Source organism: Diospyros lotus, chromosome 8, assembly GCF_014633365.1.
Source record: "Diospyros lotus cultivar Yz01 chromosome 8, ASM1463336v1, whole genome shotgun sequence".
NCBI classification, from domain to species: domain Eukaryota; kingdom Viridiplantae; phylum Streptophyta; class Magnoliopsida; order Ericales; family Ebenaceae; genus Diospyros; species Diospyros lotus.
In genome coordinates, this window is record NC_068345.1 from 39542533 (window position 1) to 39559041 (window position 16509).

Below are 16509 nucleotides of genomic sequence, written 5' to 3' on the forward strand. Positions count from 1 at the left end.
GCAAGACCTGTTCCAACTCGACCAAGATCTTCGGGAGTCGTGCCCACTCATCACAGGTTTGTCTCGGGTACCCCATAACGGGTCTGCATATAAAAGACAAGAGTTCTCACCAAGTATGACCAAGCTCTATAGCTCTCACAGTTATTACTACTTGCATTTATTCTACTAATTTGAGCATTAAAGTCCACTTCAGGGGACCCTAGCCTCGCCACTTCGTTGTCTTATAGATCCTATCACCGAAGTCTGACATTGCCAAATTCAAGATCTGATTTCCGAGATTCATTTATAAAGATAACACGTGATGATCGGTCTCAAAAACCATCATCAAATAAAAAGGAGTATCAAACAAGAATCAATCCCTGTTCTGTCAGCTGATTTTTGTCTCCAAGCTTTTAAAGAAGGCGCCTGTGTTGCATATTATGCTTAAAAAGTATTTAAGGTTTTATAAAAAAAAAAATTAAAATTTTTAAACATAAAAATATGCATTTGTTCATATATTTTAAATAAAATAAATACAGAGGTGGGCTCCACCAGAAAACAAAGGGGACAGTCAAATCAAGTCTGCCACCAACTCCGACAGCAAATTTCCCTTTTGTCCCATTCTCTTCTATTAATTAATTATTATTAATTCTCTCAATCACTGTCACTGAACCTCCTTGTACCACAAAGTCAAATCTTGAAAAGGTGGATTATATACTAATCAATTGTTAAACTTATAATAATATAATAATAATTAATACTATTTATAATGTTCAGGGATATGATTTTGTACGTATAAGAATACGTATTGTATTGTGTTGTATATCACAGGATATATACTCTTGTATACTATTAAAAATAATTTAGATTTTGTGGGGGGCGGGGGGAATAGTCGAATCAGAGGTGACCTCAGTTTGCGAGACTCTTCTTCTTCTTCTTCAAAAGGGTCAGAATTTGCGGCCCTGCCATGGCTTTCGTCCCTACATTTCCATTCTGTTGTTTGAATGTGCCCGTTATGTACCCTTTTCTTTAGTGCCCCCAAACCCTAGCTCCATACTGGGCGATTACTGGGGTCCACGTGTCATCCTCTCCTGCAAAGATCACGAAACTTCCATCCTCCCACGTACACTTTCTTGACCTTCCTATTAATATAATTCGCCAGAGAATCGCCGAGAAAATCCAAGGCTTTGAAAAACCACTGTTCTGGTCTTGAACAGAACTTAGATGCACTTTAATTAGGAAGGATTAGACATATATATCCAAAAGGGTTCAAAAAAGATAGAAGCATACCACCTTTCCAAGCCACTAGCAGGTTCCAAAAGCTAGCAAGCTAGCTAGGGTTATATAATTCATTAGCATATAAAGAAGAAGAAGGAGAAGAGGAATATATATATATATATATAAGAAGAAGGAGAAGAAGAATATATATATATATATATATGCACAATTAAGAGGTCTGTTTGGCTGGCCTGGAAAAGCATGGAAACTGACGTGCCAGACCGGCGGATTGGCAGGAAAGTTAGCCTGTCGCCGAGGAATAAGTGTCCTGCTCCGTTTTTGTCGAAGACCTTTGATCTTCTGGAGGAAGAAGAAGAGAGAGCAGGAAAGGAAGATGATGATGGTAATGGCAGCGACCGGAGGATCGTGTCCTGGAACGCCGAGGGAACCGGCTTTGTTGTGTGGTCGCCGGAGGACTTTTCCGAGCTCCTGTTGCCTAGGTTTTTCAAGCACAATAACTTCTCAAGCTTCATTCGCCAACTCAACACTTATGTCAGTCTCTTTCTCTCTCTCTCTCTCTCTCCATTTTCAATGTTGTTACAGGTAGCTTATGGTTCAAACATTTAGATTATCAGCATTATATGAGCTTTAATTTCTCTAGATGGATTGGCTTAATCATATATGAATTCCTTGCTCCTTATGTAATATCATTTCTGTCAATATATAGTTTGAAACATTTAGATGAGCTAGATAACCGTTTCTACTCAATTTCTTATCTTTAGAGAGTGAACATATAGTGCCCATATATGCATCTACCAATCTTAACTTGGATTAAGTAATGAATGATTCAAAACATTAACTGAATAGACTAGGACATACACAGAATCACCAGCTTATATGTATTGGAATTGAACTCTCATGTCAAATCCTAAGTATAATTAGAAGTGGGTAGGCTAGAGATGCATGGCAAAACAAGTTAATTATTTCCCAACAGCTATGCACGAACTCCAATCATTCATAAGAAGAAGAAAAGACAGAAGTTTCTGAAATCGAAAACCAGATTGACAAGTTCTTGGTTAGAAAGAGAGGTGTATAATTAAGGTCAAAGAGAGTGGCACGCATATAGTTAATAATTATATACGTACGTACTCAGAAACCTGCCAAGAAACATCAAATTGCTAATGTATGAAACACTTCAAGAAAGTCACAGAAAACGAAAGCGTTCTTCTGTTCATCCATGTGGGACCCAGACTGATTCTCTGGCACCACCTCACAGGTCAGTCAAAGTTAAAAATCTCCAGGTTGAATACGATCAATACATGAACATTGTGAACCTTTTCAATCTTGGCACCTATTGCAGCATGTTTAGTCAAAAAAGAGCACCCTTATAACTTTGACGGCAACTCTTTGAATAATCTTCCGTTCTAAATTAATATTAATTTCTAATTAAGCATTCTCGTTGTCGGTGTAGGGATTCAAGAAGATAGCTTCGAAGAGATGGGAATTCCAGCACGAGAAGTTCCAGAAGGAGGGCAGGCACCTGCTGGTGGAGATCACCAGGAAGAAGAGCGAGCCCAGCGTATTCCCTCCCTACCTTAAAGCCTCCGAAGAGAATATTAATAGTGCTGTAGCAGCGGAGGAGGCTGAGGCGGAGGAGCAGAACCGGCGGCTGCTGCTGATCATGGAAGAGAACGAGAACCTGAGGAAGGAGAGAATGGCGCTGGAAATGCAGATTACCCATTTCAAGGCTCTGGAAATGAAGCTGTTGGAATGCCTCTCCGAGTACGTGAGTAATCCACAGCCCAAAGCAAGGAGGCTTTGTTGATTTATAAATATATATATATATATATAAACAAGAAAATGCTCAATGCTGTATTAATGGCGTTTCTGTTCTTTTCTCTTTCTCTATGTATGTAGCTGGCTAGCTGCTTGATCAGCCCCAAGTTTCAGATGTTGCAGCCAGTAATAATTGATTAAGTTCAAATCAAATTAACTGAACAAACATATATTTATATATCCTTCAGATACAATCGTCGTGCTGGTTCATAATAGTTATCAACAGCCTTGTTCCTTATCTTTATTCAAATTTTCACACAGAAAGTTACTAAAATATAATGCAAGTAATTATACAAATTACTCAAGTTCTATGTTGAAGAACTTGAGTTTGTGGGCTCTAATAGAGATGAATAATAGTGATGTGTCAGTATATATAGAAGTGTTTGTCTGAGAAGGATGACAAGACGTCTAATTTATTTTATTTTTTATATTTTTTAAATAGATATATAATGTTAATTAAATATTTTTCTATAAACTGTCACATTATTTTTATTAAAAGGATAAAAATGAATAGTATTACTCTTAAATTAAAAGGATAAAAACATCAACCCTTATGAAAGTTTTTTTTTTTTTTTTTAAATTAGTACAACTAGTCATGATCATACAATCAAAATCGATGAAAATGTAAAAAACATTTTTGGTGATGATAGTTAGAGACTGATCATCAAAGTGTGTTTCAATTCAGTACCCGTAAGAAGGAGACGAGGCTGGAATGATGATGGTTACGGCCGATCACCGAAGTCTTCTTAAATTTATCTAATTATTAAGACCAACAAATAATTTTCAAAATATAATTATTGGGCTAGTTATTATGGAGGGCCCATAATCTATTTTGGGTTAGCCCAAATCCAAGATCCACAGATCCGTAACATCCTCTCGGCCCACAAGCCTGTGCGATGACGCGTAAAACCCTACTCTCAAAAACTCGCTCCATTTCTCCATTGGAGCTCAGTCGATCGAGCTCGATTTCAACGATGAAATCGACTCGCAGACTCTTCGAAACAATAATTACAAGCACGAACGCTGGCATTTCGGCGGCAAGCCGATGGTATTACACGAACAGGCAGGTGGGGAAGGCAACGCTGTACTCGAAGATCAGTCCATTGGGAGACCCAAGCACCAGAGTAAGCCAGGAGCTCGATGGCTGGGTTGAGAGCGGCAAAAAAGTCCGAGCCGGGGAGCTCCACCGCATCATTCACGACCTCCGCAAGCGCCGGCGCTTCTCTCAGGCCCTCGAGGTTTTTCTCTTCTCTCTACTTCTCTTTCTTAGTTTCTTTCAATGTTTTGTTGTTTGTTTTCCTTGAAAAATTGTGACTTGGTTGAGAGTCTGAGTGTTCTTCATAAATTTTGATCATGAGAATGCCGGGAATCCTTGTCTAGGACTTGGTATTACTATTTAGAACTGTGTTAATTTACAAAATAATTCAAATTTGAGAAAAACTGGTTTTAGGGGCAAAATTTTTCATCTTTACGGAAAGCTTTTTTGTCTTATGTGTATTCACATACTAACATTTTAAGTGCCTGGTTTATCAGTGGGAGAAGCTGGTTGCTAATACAATTTGATGCTCAGAGGAGCTGGCTCGCTTAGTATCTAAATTCAGAGGTGTTAAGTCATAGTATGTCTTAGGGTTTTCATGTAATTAACCCGTCTGAGCTATCTATGGGAGAATTGTTGATTTAAAATTTTCTATATGTAGATATGTTGCATTGTTGGTGAGGAAAGGGGGCGGTGGTATGTCTTTATCCTGTTCCATGGGGTTCATGTTTGGTAGCTAGTGAACAAAGCACAAGCAAAAAGTTGAGAATAATTTGGTAAAAATGACATTTTTGTGGATCTGAATTGTTTTACTTATTTGGAGAAATTGTTTCAACAAGTTGTATGAAACGAATTGTGGGAATGTTTTGCTTATCTTGGTGCTTTTGAGCTATGTCGTATCCAGAAAAGCAGAAAACTAAGTCAAGTTGTAGCATTAAATATCACTAGGCGTGATTCATTTTTCTGGGGTGGATAATTGTAACTTCTAATACTCAAACCTCATTTATTTAGAATCTATCAGCAGCTAGAAGGATCATATAAAAATAAGTGTTTGTTTATGTTATTCACTGAAGCTTGGGTGCCTACTTTTGTTTCTTGTTTTTAACCACTTGGTTCTTTATGCAGGTTTCTGAGTGGATGAATAAGAAAGGTATTTGTGTATTCTCACCAACTGAACATGCCGTGCAGTTGGATCTTATTGGGAAAGTCCATGGATTTCTTTCTGCTGAAAGCTATTTTATTGGCTTGAGTGACCAAGATAAAACAGATAAGACATATGGTGCTCTCTTGAATTGTTATGTCCGACAGCGCCAAACAGAGAAGACGTTGTCTCACTGGCGGAAAATGCAGGTGATGGGTTTTGCTTCATCCCCACTCACTTACAATGACATTATGTGCCTGTACACAAACATTGGTCAGTACGAGAAAGTCCCTGATATCCTAACCGAGATGAAGGAGAACAAAGTTTCTCCTGACAATTTCAGCTACAGAATCTGCATCAACTCATATGGCGTGAGATCAGATATTGCCGGAATGGAACAGATTTTAAAAGAAATGGAGAGCCAACCCCACATTGTCATGGACTGGAATACTTACGCCGTTGTGGCAAATTTTTACATCAAGGGAGGCCTAACTGCAAAGGCCATTGATGCCTTGAAAAAATCAGAGGAGAAACTAGATGACAAAGATGGTATTGGTTATAATCATTTAATTTCGCTCTACGCTAGTTTGGGGAACAAGGCCGAGGTTTTAAGATTATGGGATCTTGAGAAGAGTGCTTGTAAGAGGTGCATCAACAAGGACTACATTACCATGCTGGGATCCCTGGTGAGGCTGGGTGAACTCGAGGAAGCTGAGATAGTACTAAAAGAGTGGGAGAAGTCTGGTAATTGTTATGATTTCCGAGTGCCAAACCAAGTCATCGTTGGCTATTGTGTGAAGGGGTTGTTTGAGAAAGCTGAGGCTATGCTTGAATTCTTGAAGGAAAAGGGTAGGCCCTCAAACCCAGCTATCTGGGGCAGGGTGGCCAAAGGGCACCTAGACAAGGGACACATGAACAAGGCCAAGGACTGCATGAATTCAGCTCTCTCTTTACGCAAGGAAAATAAAGGATGGAAGCCCAATCCCAATGTAATTACAGGCATATTGAGTTGGCTGGGTGGCACAGGTAGCATCAAGGATGTAGAAGCCTTTGTGGCCTCTTTAAGGACCGTTGTTCCAATGGACAGACAGATGTACCATGCCTTGCTTAAAGCAAACATTAGAAGTGGCAAAGAAGTGGGTGGGCTTCTGAGGAAAATGAAGGCTGATAAAATCAATGAAGATAAAGAAACGAGAAAGATCCTTGACCTGACTGATGACTAGTTGAAACCAAATGATTTCATACTTGGGAGAAAATTGCGTTTGGTTCCATGAGGTTCATAATAAGCGTCTTATTGGAATTACAAGAATGTTAAGAACCAAGTTCTGCGATAGGATCATGCTGACTATGACGACAAGCAATTCTTGGCCTTGCAAATCGAATCATGGATCGAATTTGTCCTGGTCTTCTTGTAAAACCCTTCTTCATGTGAATAGATTTTCATAATTTCGCCCATCTGCTTGGAAGCTTCGCATCATGATGCCCTTGTCCAGAAATGTAAAACTGATAAAAAAAAATTATTGCGTGGGTAGTCGAAAGGATCTGATCTGACGAAGTAAATCCACGCCCACCAACTCAGCCACCAACCGAGATTCTGAAAAGAGTCGATTGAAAAATGAACTAAGTAAATTAATTAAAAAAGAAAAATCCTACCTCACTCTCTGAACTGTCTTTATCAAACGAGTAAGCGATGAAACAAAGAGTGAAGGTTTTCCAGAAAGAAGGCAAGGAGTTACTATTTTAATAATTAATCGCGGTTGATTTATTCCCACCGCCAGACTCAAAAACGACGCCGTTTTACGGGCTCCCTTCATTAGCGGCGGCTTTGGGGTTCTCTGAACCACGCCGTTTCGGAGGTCCCACCATCGAAGAATCTGCATGCCCCCTTTGTCTTCTCCCTTTTCACACTCCCCATCACTTCACCCGCCCCTCCAGTAACCCACTTGAGTCTCTCTCTCTCTCTCTCTGTATGTACAGATACATTGAGCTCTGTTCAAGACTCTTTTCTTTTTTCCATCCGGGGGCTATTCCCTATTTGGAGTCTTTGACAAGGAGAAACTTGAGAAATTGATGAGGGTTCCACTAGGGCCGGTGATTGGCAGATACCCTTCAGCTAATGGAAGCGACGGGCAGGTCATAAGGCACAATAGGAAATGCAGGGATGTTGCTTTTCTTGTCCTCTTTATTGCCTTTTGGGTGGCAATGATTGTTAACTCTAGCTTTGGGTTCAATCAAGGTAACACACTGAGGTAATCAACTTTACAGTCATCTCACCCAATTTTCTCCCAGATGGGTCCAGAATGGTTTTGCCTATTTCTGATTTTTATTACGTGTGTTTATTTTTCTTATACTTGCTAAACTATTTTAAGGCAATTCATTATTGTTATGTTCATTTCTGTTTTTGAGTATTGAGTCACTGCTCTAAAATTGTCACCTTGAATGAGTGAGGTCGGTAGTGGATGAATGATTTGAACCTTAGTACAGGTGAAACTTGAAAGCAACAAGAAGACGGTTACTGCATACTTTTAATATTGAAATTTTAACTCGTAAGATCTTTTGGTTCAAATTTGTCCAAGCTGAAACTCGTGATTGGGTTAATGAATCTTAGAACAAGAGATAAAAAAAGGGTGTGGAATTAATCCCCTTTTTAAACTAACAATTACTTGCAACTGTACCTTGTTGGTTATATGGTCATGTATAATTGTATGGTTGTATGATGGACAAAAAAACTAGACCACGGGATATGGGATTGTTTAGTTGGGCTCAATAAAATTTTTCACATTCGCTGTGCTTGTAGAAATGGGCTCCTATGATCATTTTGTATTTTCTTATGGAACCATCCATGTAAGATATGTAGGTAAAAGGGAAAAAAAAGAAAAATAAAACTAGAAACTAGAAGTAATATGTGCCTATTGTTTTCTTGATCAAGAGCATTTCAAATATCTAACCGATAAATAAAGTGTATACCTATTTAAATGTGGAAGCTTAACTTTACTCTCTAAAATTTCATGATTTGCACTAGCGTGCAGACTTGTGATTCTGCTTTCAACCCACTTACAGATTCTGCACCCAACCCACTCACCTAGACTGTGATAACTCTGAAATCTAATGTTTCTTCCAAATTTAAAAAGTGCAATGAGGTACTGTAAATTGCTTTTGTATGCTCTGAGTTGTCCTTTGTAGTCAATTTACTTGTATGATAAAATGCACATTCTTACGCATATGCGTACATATGTTCTGTAACTTCCTTTTCATTTCATGTGTATTGAATGTTTTATATTTCTCCAGCCTGACACATGGGTTAGACTACAAAGGTAATGTATGTGGTGACAAGCATGCAAGGCCTAAGCTTCGTGGACTGGAAGTCAGATATTGGGTAAATCCCAACCAGGTTTATCAAAGTGGACTAAAGAACAGTCAATTCAAACTAGAACATGCTAGAAGCATCTGCCTGAAAAATTGTCCTGTTGTGTCAGAAGATTCTCTCAAATGGATATGTGATTATCCAGAGGGAGACATACGCCTGTCAATAAATGATTGGGTTCACAGGAATTATGACTACTTCGACTACCTTACCCCAGAAATGAGAAATTCTTCCCTAGAGCTTCAAGGTCCCTGTTACCCTGTCCTTTTTCCAAGTGTAAATGGTAAGTGTTGGTAAACCTTGTTCTGTTTCCCTAAAAGTTCCAACGCAAAGTTAATAACAGAATAGATTTGCGTGAAAGAATCACTTTGGCTGTTGAAGTATAGCCCAAAATGCACATCATATGTTGTAACCAATTTTTAGTTACCAAACTTTTCTTTGTAAATTCAAAAATTTCCGTTTCTCTTTTTCATTTTTTCTTCAAATGCTTGTGTGATGCAATTTATACTATGATTCACTTGTATGATTACATATTGATTTATTGAATTGTTCAATACACACTTATTTGCCCATTCGCGCTATCATCAAGGCCATTACTAGCAAATGGCCTGCAATGACTAGTGTCTTTGGCCTATACAGAGACAATCTCCCTTTGGCCCTGAGTATACTTGTGTAGACACATTTGATAAACACTTTTCACTTCATACTATTTTTTAGTAGCAAAACTATTTGAGCAACTTGACTAGGATGGTTCTTTTCTTCTGGCTAACATGACCTTCAGGGACAGTGAACGTGTAGGACCACTTCTTCAGCTGGTGCATCATGTTAGAATTTTCATGTTGAGATGCATGTTGACTTAAAGACTGTACAGAAACCTCCCCCGTCTCCATCTCAGAGGCTGGATCTTTTCTGTTGCTTTTATTGAATTGTAGTTAATGAAATTGTGGTTATTGGCCTTTTCATTTGTTTTATCTTGAAATTGTGTTTTATTTATTTTAAATCAATGTTTGATGTTGGTCGTACAATTTTCTTGCATCATATGTTTTCTTGTGTTTGAATTAGGCATATAGTATGATGGTAGGAAAAATGCTCTCCAATGTTTAATATCATTGTGACACCTTAAATCTTAGTTTGGCAAGTTTCTTGTGTTTTTTTTTTTAATTCTATGGTGGCATTGCTTTTATTGCCTCAAAACTACTTAATGGATCTTTGGTTTCTTGTTTTTTTTCTCCCCAACTTAACAGTCTTCTGGAGTTGCCAATTTATTGCACATGCATCAAATATGTCTCTAAATCAATGGCAGCAGATGGGGGGAGTTGCTATCAGTGAAGACTTGTTAATAGATAAATCTATTCACAAATTCATTAATTCCAGATCATCTGTCTTGAAGGTTAGGCAATGGACTTTTCAAATTTTCTTCTTACTCTTCTATTTAATTCTTTCTCTCAAATGCAACCCACACATGCTAATGCAATTCTGTGAACTTATAAGTCTGCCAGCAATTTACATGTTCCATTTTTATTATTTATTCAAGCACCTTCTGTAGAAATAATTAATAACTTTTTCGGTATTTATCCATATGTTGAATAGTAAACAATGAAATTTTAAGTCACTTCATATTCTATTGCTTCCTTGAAAACACAATGGCTGCATTTATACATGCAGCCCAATCTTCAAATTCGATTTTTTTCTACCACAAAACTTCTTAGGGAGGAATAATTTTTTTTTATGAATTATTTAAAATTTGAAATGCGGAGGAAAGATATTATGTCATTTCATCTTGCTGTTTGCTGATACTTGAAAAATCTTGCTTCTGTCTTCTTTGCTTGAATTCTACCTATGAAGGCCTAGACAATCTTGATACCTCGTTCTTCTTACTCAAATATGCATGTATTACTATGATGCCAGCTATATTCGGAGTTTCCTTATGGACTAGACAATTGGGATATTGAAACTCCCTAATATTCATGTCATGTGCCATTTGTTTGGAAGATGCAGTATCTCACTTCTCATCTTTGATAAGTAAATACAATATCTTACTTGATCCCTGATAAATCTCCATTTGAATTCTCACCAAGTTCTTATTTTGAGAACTTTTCTACTGTTTTTCTTCTACAGAGATATGTTGCTGATATTGGAAAAACATGGCCAGTCCTGATCGTTTGTGGAGGCATCATACCACTATTCTTCTCTTTGATGTGGTTGTTGCTGATCAGACATTTTGTTTCTGGGATGCCTTGGATAACGGTCATCTTCTTTGATGCTCTTATAATATCAGTTACTATCTTCTACTACTTAAAAGGTATGATCAGTGTCCAGATATCTTTTAGCATGTTACTATTCTTTTCTAATATTTGTCAAGGTATTTCAACTGCTCACTGTCTTGTAATAGAACATTGAAGTCAATGCATTAGGTATGCATATCTGAAGAGTATGGCATGCAGCGAGCTCAAGACTGAGCCATGCTTTAAAGATAAAGTTTTTGGCAATCAAAGCACGTTGGTTGTCTGTATTTGAGGCCAAGACACGCTTGAAAGTGATGGTGCAAATTATCAGAGCATTCACTATTTGATTTGCAAACACAAGAATTCTTTTTTTTTTTTTTTAATTCATAGTTTATCATATTATTCTGTGATCATTGTAAAACTTTATCCTGAAATGTTTGAGACTTGACTAATTGTGTGCAGGTGCTGTATGCTTCTAATAAGGTATAAATGGTTGATCATGGATATGTGGCCGTGAAGTTTGACTGTTTAAATATCCATAAGGGTAGTCTAGTGCACGTGCTTGCTCTTTTAGTGCTTACATCATATAGTTTGCAAAGATGGATATTTGGTGTATGAACATTGCCTGGCTGTTTTTTTGTGTTAGCATCTGTGTAGTCTATTCCTGCATAAAATTTTTCTAGTAGTCCAATGAAGCTTCAAACTCATGTGTTATTACTGATTCTAGTTAAGCATTAGTTCAGCTGCTTTGTGGAAGTTCGTAATATAAATATATTCTTTGTTTAATTCTCTATGATGTTATTCATTTTTTTAATTAAGTTTAAAACAACAAGATTTTATCTGAAAGGAAGAGGTTCTTTTTATTGTAGAGGCATAGGTGATTATATGGACCTTTATCTTATATACACCATTGGTGCCCAGTGACTTTTGTGTTTCCAGCACATGGTGAGGTTATATATTCAGTAATCTTTTGCTTGTTATAAGTAGTGATCCTTGTATGAGAAGTCATATGACCTCTGCTTTTGCAAAGATTACAACTATTCAATTATATTCCTGTTTTCTTTGCAGTAAAAAAATATTAGGCTGATTGTCAACTTTGTGATTGCAGCTGGATGGATTGGAAATGATGCTGTCTCCCCAATTATTGGCAAACATGATCCTTACTATCATGTGTCTGGGAGGGTCAGTTTTGTATATTTATAACAAAGCTATTTTAACTTGAAGCTTCTAAATCCGTTTTATGTTATTAACTTCCCCCCCTTTCTTTTCTTTTCAGGAGCGAAATCATCTACATGCTGTTGCAGCTCTTATGACCATTGTAATGATTATAAGTATCCTCTCTTCAATTGCAATTGTCCGGCGCATCCTTATGGCAACATCTGTCTTGAAGGCAAGTAAGAAAATAAACTGCAAAAAATGTGGAGTATTCTGAAATAGTAGATGAAGATTACCCATAAAGAAACCACAACTAGTCAGATGATTCAAACTGATGTATTGCACCTGGAATTTGAATTACTATGGAACATATATTAGTGATACCTACAATCTGGAAAAGATGTCAAATTTGTTAGCAAACCAACAGATCTCTATCTATTTGGTTAGTTTTTAAAATTCATTTCCATTAAATTTAAAAGAAAAGAAGTTTGATGAGTATTATCCATTGCAGCTGCATCAGTCTTATATGATGTTTTACATATCCTTTCAATTGTTTCAGAAAATTTTGTGACACCTAAAACCTGAATTTATGAGTTCACTGGAGAATCTTTGACCTCTATAATATCCATACTGTAGTTAGCTTAGTTTCTCCAAACATTACCAGTTCTGGTCTACCATTATGATACAAGTTTCTTTATCTAGGTGTTACTTGAGTTTTTAATAAAGGGCCATGAACACCCCCCCCCCCCCCCCCCCCAGGTGGACCCCAATCTCTCTATATCACTCTCTGTGTGTTTTAAGTTTTCATTGAACTTTAGACCATACCACTATCTAACATCTCACTGGATATATATATGCAGGTTGCTGCCAAAGTCATAGGAGAAGTACATGCTCTAATTTTTTTTCCTGTCATGCCATATGCTATTCTAGCAATCTTTTACATGATCTGGTTTGCTGCCGGCATCCATATTTCTAGCTCTGGTCAAGTTGTCCAGAATAACTGCAAGTCGAACTGCTGTGCTTATGACCTTGGCTTGAAGAGGGTGAGCTGTGATCGCTGCTGTGGTTATAGCTTCCACTACACTCCTCATATAGGCCTTGCCATTGCATTCCACCTCTTTGGGTGCTACTGGGTCACACAATTTTTTATAGCATGTTCTTCTACTGTCATTGCAGGATCAGTTGCTACTTATTATTGGGCTCATGGTGAACCACCGCTGGTAAGCTTCCCCATGTCCCATATCAGCCCAACACCATAAAAACAATGTGCCCAAATTTGACTTGTTTTGAGAGAGTGCCAACAAAACAGGGTGTGTGAGGTGATTCTTGCATTGTAATTGACATAATCAGACATGATTTGCTGAATTTGGAGCTCTCTCTCTCTCTCCCATTTAATTCACTGAAAATATTTCATGTTAATAAACTATCAAACTAATTATTTCAATGTTGCATGCAGCAAGAAATACCATTCATTCCAGTCTTCTCATCAATGAAGAGGCTCGTGCGGTATGGTCTAGGTTCTGTGGCAGTCGGCTCTCTAATTGTATCACTTATTGAATCATCACGGGGGATACTCAAGTCATTTAGGAGGATATTAAAAATCAGTAGTTCCAGACCTGAAAACTGGTTTGGAAATGCAGCATTTCATTCTTCTCGTTGCAGCCTTACATGTATTGAGTGGACCATCAAGTCTGTGAACCGCAATGCTTATATTATGGTAATTTGGTCTATTGTGGAATAAGCTCTCATCATACAACGCTAGGATTCTGTGCCTCTCTCTCTCTCTCCCCCCCCTGGATCATTGTTTGGCAATAGAAGCCTAGGCTACAGGTCTTTGTTGTGAAAATTGAATTTGATAATTAGTTTGCATCAAATTTTAATTGAAGGAAAGCAGTCTACTTTCCAATTGAATGAGAATACAAGATATAGTTAACGCAAATATGCATTTCAGTCAAAGCCGTGTACACTTGATTTCTCTAAGTCTATTCTTGTCTTTCTTACAGATTGCTATAACAGGTAAAAGTTTCTTTAACGCATCTGCAATTGCAACAGAGTTAATCAGGAATAACATTCTCCGGATTGGGAAGGTGAACGTTATTGGAGATGTGATTCTCTTCTTTGGAAAATTATGTGTGAGCCTTTCAAGTGCCATCTTTGCATTCCTTATGCTCGATACTCATAGATACAGATCTGCCCACAACAAGATCTCTTCGCCTTTGTTTCCTGTGCTGGTAAGTTATCTGTGATTCAATTCTGAGTTGAAGATACAGATTTTGTGCAAAATAATGCAGACATTGACTATGATAGTGAATAATTCTGATCAAGCAGTGGTTGTTCCTAACGGTTGGCCCCTCAGATCACGTTGCTTTTGTGATGAATATGGTTATCTCTATTCTTCTCAAATACTTGTATCATGTACTGGAAGGAAGAAGCAAAAATAGTAGATATTGTACAGACAGTTCTCTGCTGTGTTGCTGGGGGTGCATTTTTGAGCATTTACGCGTGAAACTTTTAGTGTCGAGTTGTTAATTGTGACCTTTTATGCATTTTTCATCTCAACTTGGGACACACTTCTTCACTGCAAATGTTGTAGTCAACATCACAATTTTTTATGGAACTCGAAGTCTACAATGTAATGGTTGTGAAATTCAAATTCTCAATGATACTAGCTTTGTTGCAACTGATAATAGTCTATGTGCCAATATGTTAGTTAATACTTGCCAGTGGTTGCATGTGTGCAGGCATGCTGGGCCATCAGTTATGTTGTGGCCACACTCTTCTTTGCAGTGGTGGAGATGTCTATCGACACAATAATTCTTTCCTTCTGCCAAGACTCCGAGGATCATCAAGGCAATGCGCAGTATGCTCCCCCGCTTCTTATGGAAACACTGAACGATCAAAATGAGACGCGAAGTCTCACCTAGTGATCGCGGTGGCATGGCACACTTCTGTCGGATATAGCTCAAGGGGTGTTTATACAACTCACAGATGATCCAACTGGTTTTTGGTCTTATTCACTCTCCCATGTACAGAAGTAACAAATTTACCCTTCACTAAAGTATGGACTTGTAAACCAAACATGGGAAAAATTTAACAATCCTCCTCTTTAAATGGGTCTTGGTTCAGATCTGTTGATGTTTGTCATGTTTAGACTCTGTTCATGGGAATTTCTGATAGGTGCAACAGGATGCCAAAATCTATGGATTCGACCAATATAAATATAGGTTTGGTAGTTGGCACAGCTTCAACTCTTTGAAACAAGATGAGAGAGAGAGAGAGAGAGAGAGAGAGAGAGATTGATTCAGCTGAGCACAATTGTTTTTAGATGCAAAGGCAGAGCTACAAATTGTTTTGAGAGATTGTTTTCACATCTAGGCCTGACACATCCCTATGCCTTTTGGGCTGAGTTAGGCCCATTTGACAACTTCAATATAGATATTGAGGTTAAAATGTCTTAATTTCTATTTCTTGAACTGAAAATCTAATTATAACACAATAATTATATGTCCCACATTTGAGAAATGAAATCAATATTAATTAAAAATATTTTCCAACTTAAAGCTACCACTTTAAAAATAAATACTCAATTTAAAATGTATTAAACACTAAATTAAAATAACTTAAAACTTTAAAAATATTGTTTCTACCTCATTTTTGTACAAAAACTTTTATATAAAAGTCTTGATATGATTAATAGCATTTTTTTTTTCTTTTTTTCTCCCAGAAAAAAAAATAGTAATCATTACCAAGACAGTTATACTCTGGGGACTGCAGCCTTATATAATACAGCAGATCATTAAACAAGACTATTTTTCACTTTGTGAAAGGTTCAAAAATTCAAAAAGTTTTGTTTATAAGTACCCTTAATCTTTAGATACTTTTTCTCAAAAATTTTATCTTTATAACTTGAACACAACTTTTTAATAACATGAAACAACTTCACAATTGCTGCATTCGCCCTTTCAAATTGTTGATTCTAATGTTTATTTCTAGCTCAGCTGTATTGGATTCACCTCACCATGAGAAGAAGCAGCAGCTTTCCAATGTAATATAAACTCCGGATAAATGAATCACAAAGTGATTGTAACAGCATGCAAACTCACACAAGGCTCATGTTGCCATATTTGAAGCTCAAAACATGCCTGCATGTAGTTTTGTTGCCTGCAGCCTTCTTCTTCTTCTTCCTCTTCAACCACACTTCCAGTTTCCCTAACGAACTCACCGTACAATCGTGCTAACCTCTCTCAGTATATATATGAAGAATTTATGAAGGGTGTGCAAATGCAATGCAAACCAATTATAAACCCCGCTAAATATGGCTGCTCTAAAATGGGTTTACATGGCCTTCATGCTTCTTCTAAACTTACAAGATTGCCTCTCTTATAGAGTTCCTCCAGCGCCACCTAAAATTGCACATACAGTTCCCCCAGCGCCACCTAAAATTGCGCATACAGTTCCCCCAGCTCCACGTCTAAGCTCTCTATCCACTCAGAGCAAAGGCGATAAAGATTACCTACTTGGGCACAAACAAGAACATGTTGGTAGCCGTGATGAT

At 37.5% G+C, this 16509-nt stretch overlaps 3 protein-coding genes across 3 annotated transcripts; all 3 read left to right on the top strand.

Annotated features, from left to right (window-relative positions):
- The first annotated feature begins 1237 nt into the window (after nt 1-1237).
- Nucleotides 1238-3213, top strand: LOC127807910 (heat stress transcription factor B-2a-like). Its single transcript, XM_052346129.1, has 2 exons — nt 1238-1749; nt 2669-3213. Exons 1-2 carry the CDS (start codon nt 1459-1461, stop codon nt 3020-3022), a joined length of 645 nt encoding a protein of 214 aa, XP_052202089.1. The 5' UTR covers nt 1238-1458; the 3' UTR covers nt 3023-3213.
- A 731-nt stretch (nt 3214-3944) lies between these two features.
- Nucleotides 3945-6665, top strand: LOC127807909 (pentatricopeptide repeat-containing protein At4g21705, mitochondrial). Its single transcript, XM_052346127.1, has 2 exons — nt 3945-4271; nt 5195-6665. The coding sequence occupies exons 1-2, from the start codon at nt 4008-4010 to the stop codon at nt 6431-6433; spliced, it is 1503 nt and encodes a 500-aa protein (XP_052202087.1). The 5' UTR covers nt 3945-4007; the 3' UTR covers nt 6434-6665.
- Nucleotides 6666-6798: 133 nt separating this feature from the next.
- Nucleotides 6799-15079, top strand: LOC127807908 (choline transporter protein 1-like). Its single transcript, XM_052346126.1, has 10 exons — nt 6799-7459; nt 8499-8857; nt 9819-9964; nt 10693-10876; nt 11908-11981; nt 12076-12189; nt 12815-13174; nt 13411-13671; nt 13958-14185; nt 14696-15079. Exons 1-10 carry the CDS (start codon nt 7281-7283, stop codon nt 14876-14878), a joined length of 2088 nt encoding a protein of 695 aa, XP_052202086.1. The 5' UTR covers nt 6799-7280; the 3' UTR covers nt 14879-15079.
- The last annotated feature ends 1430 nt before the right edge of the window (nt 15080-16509 follow it).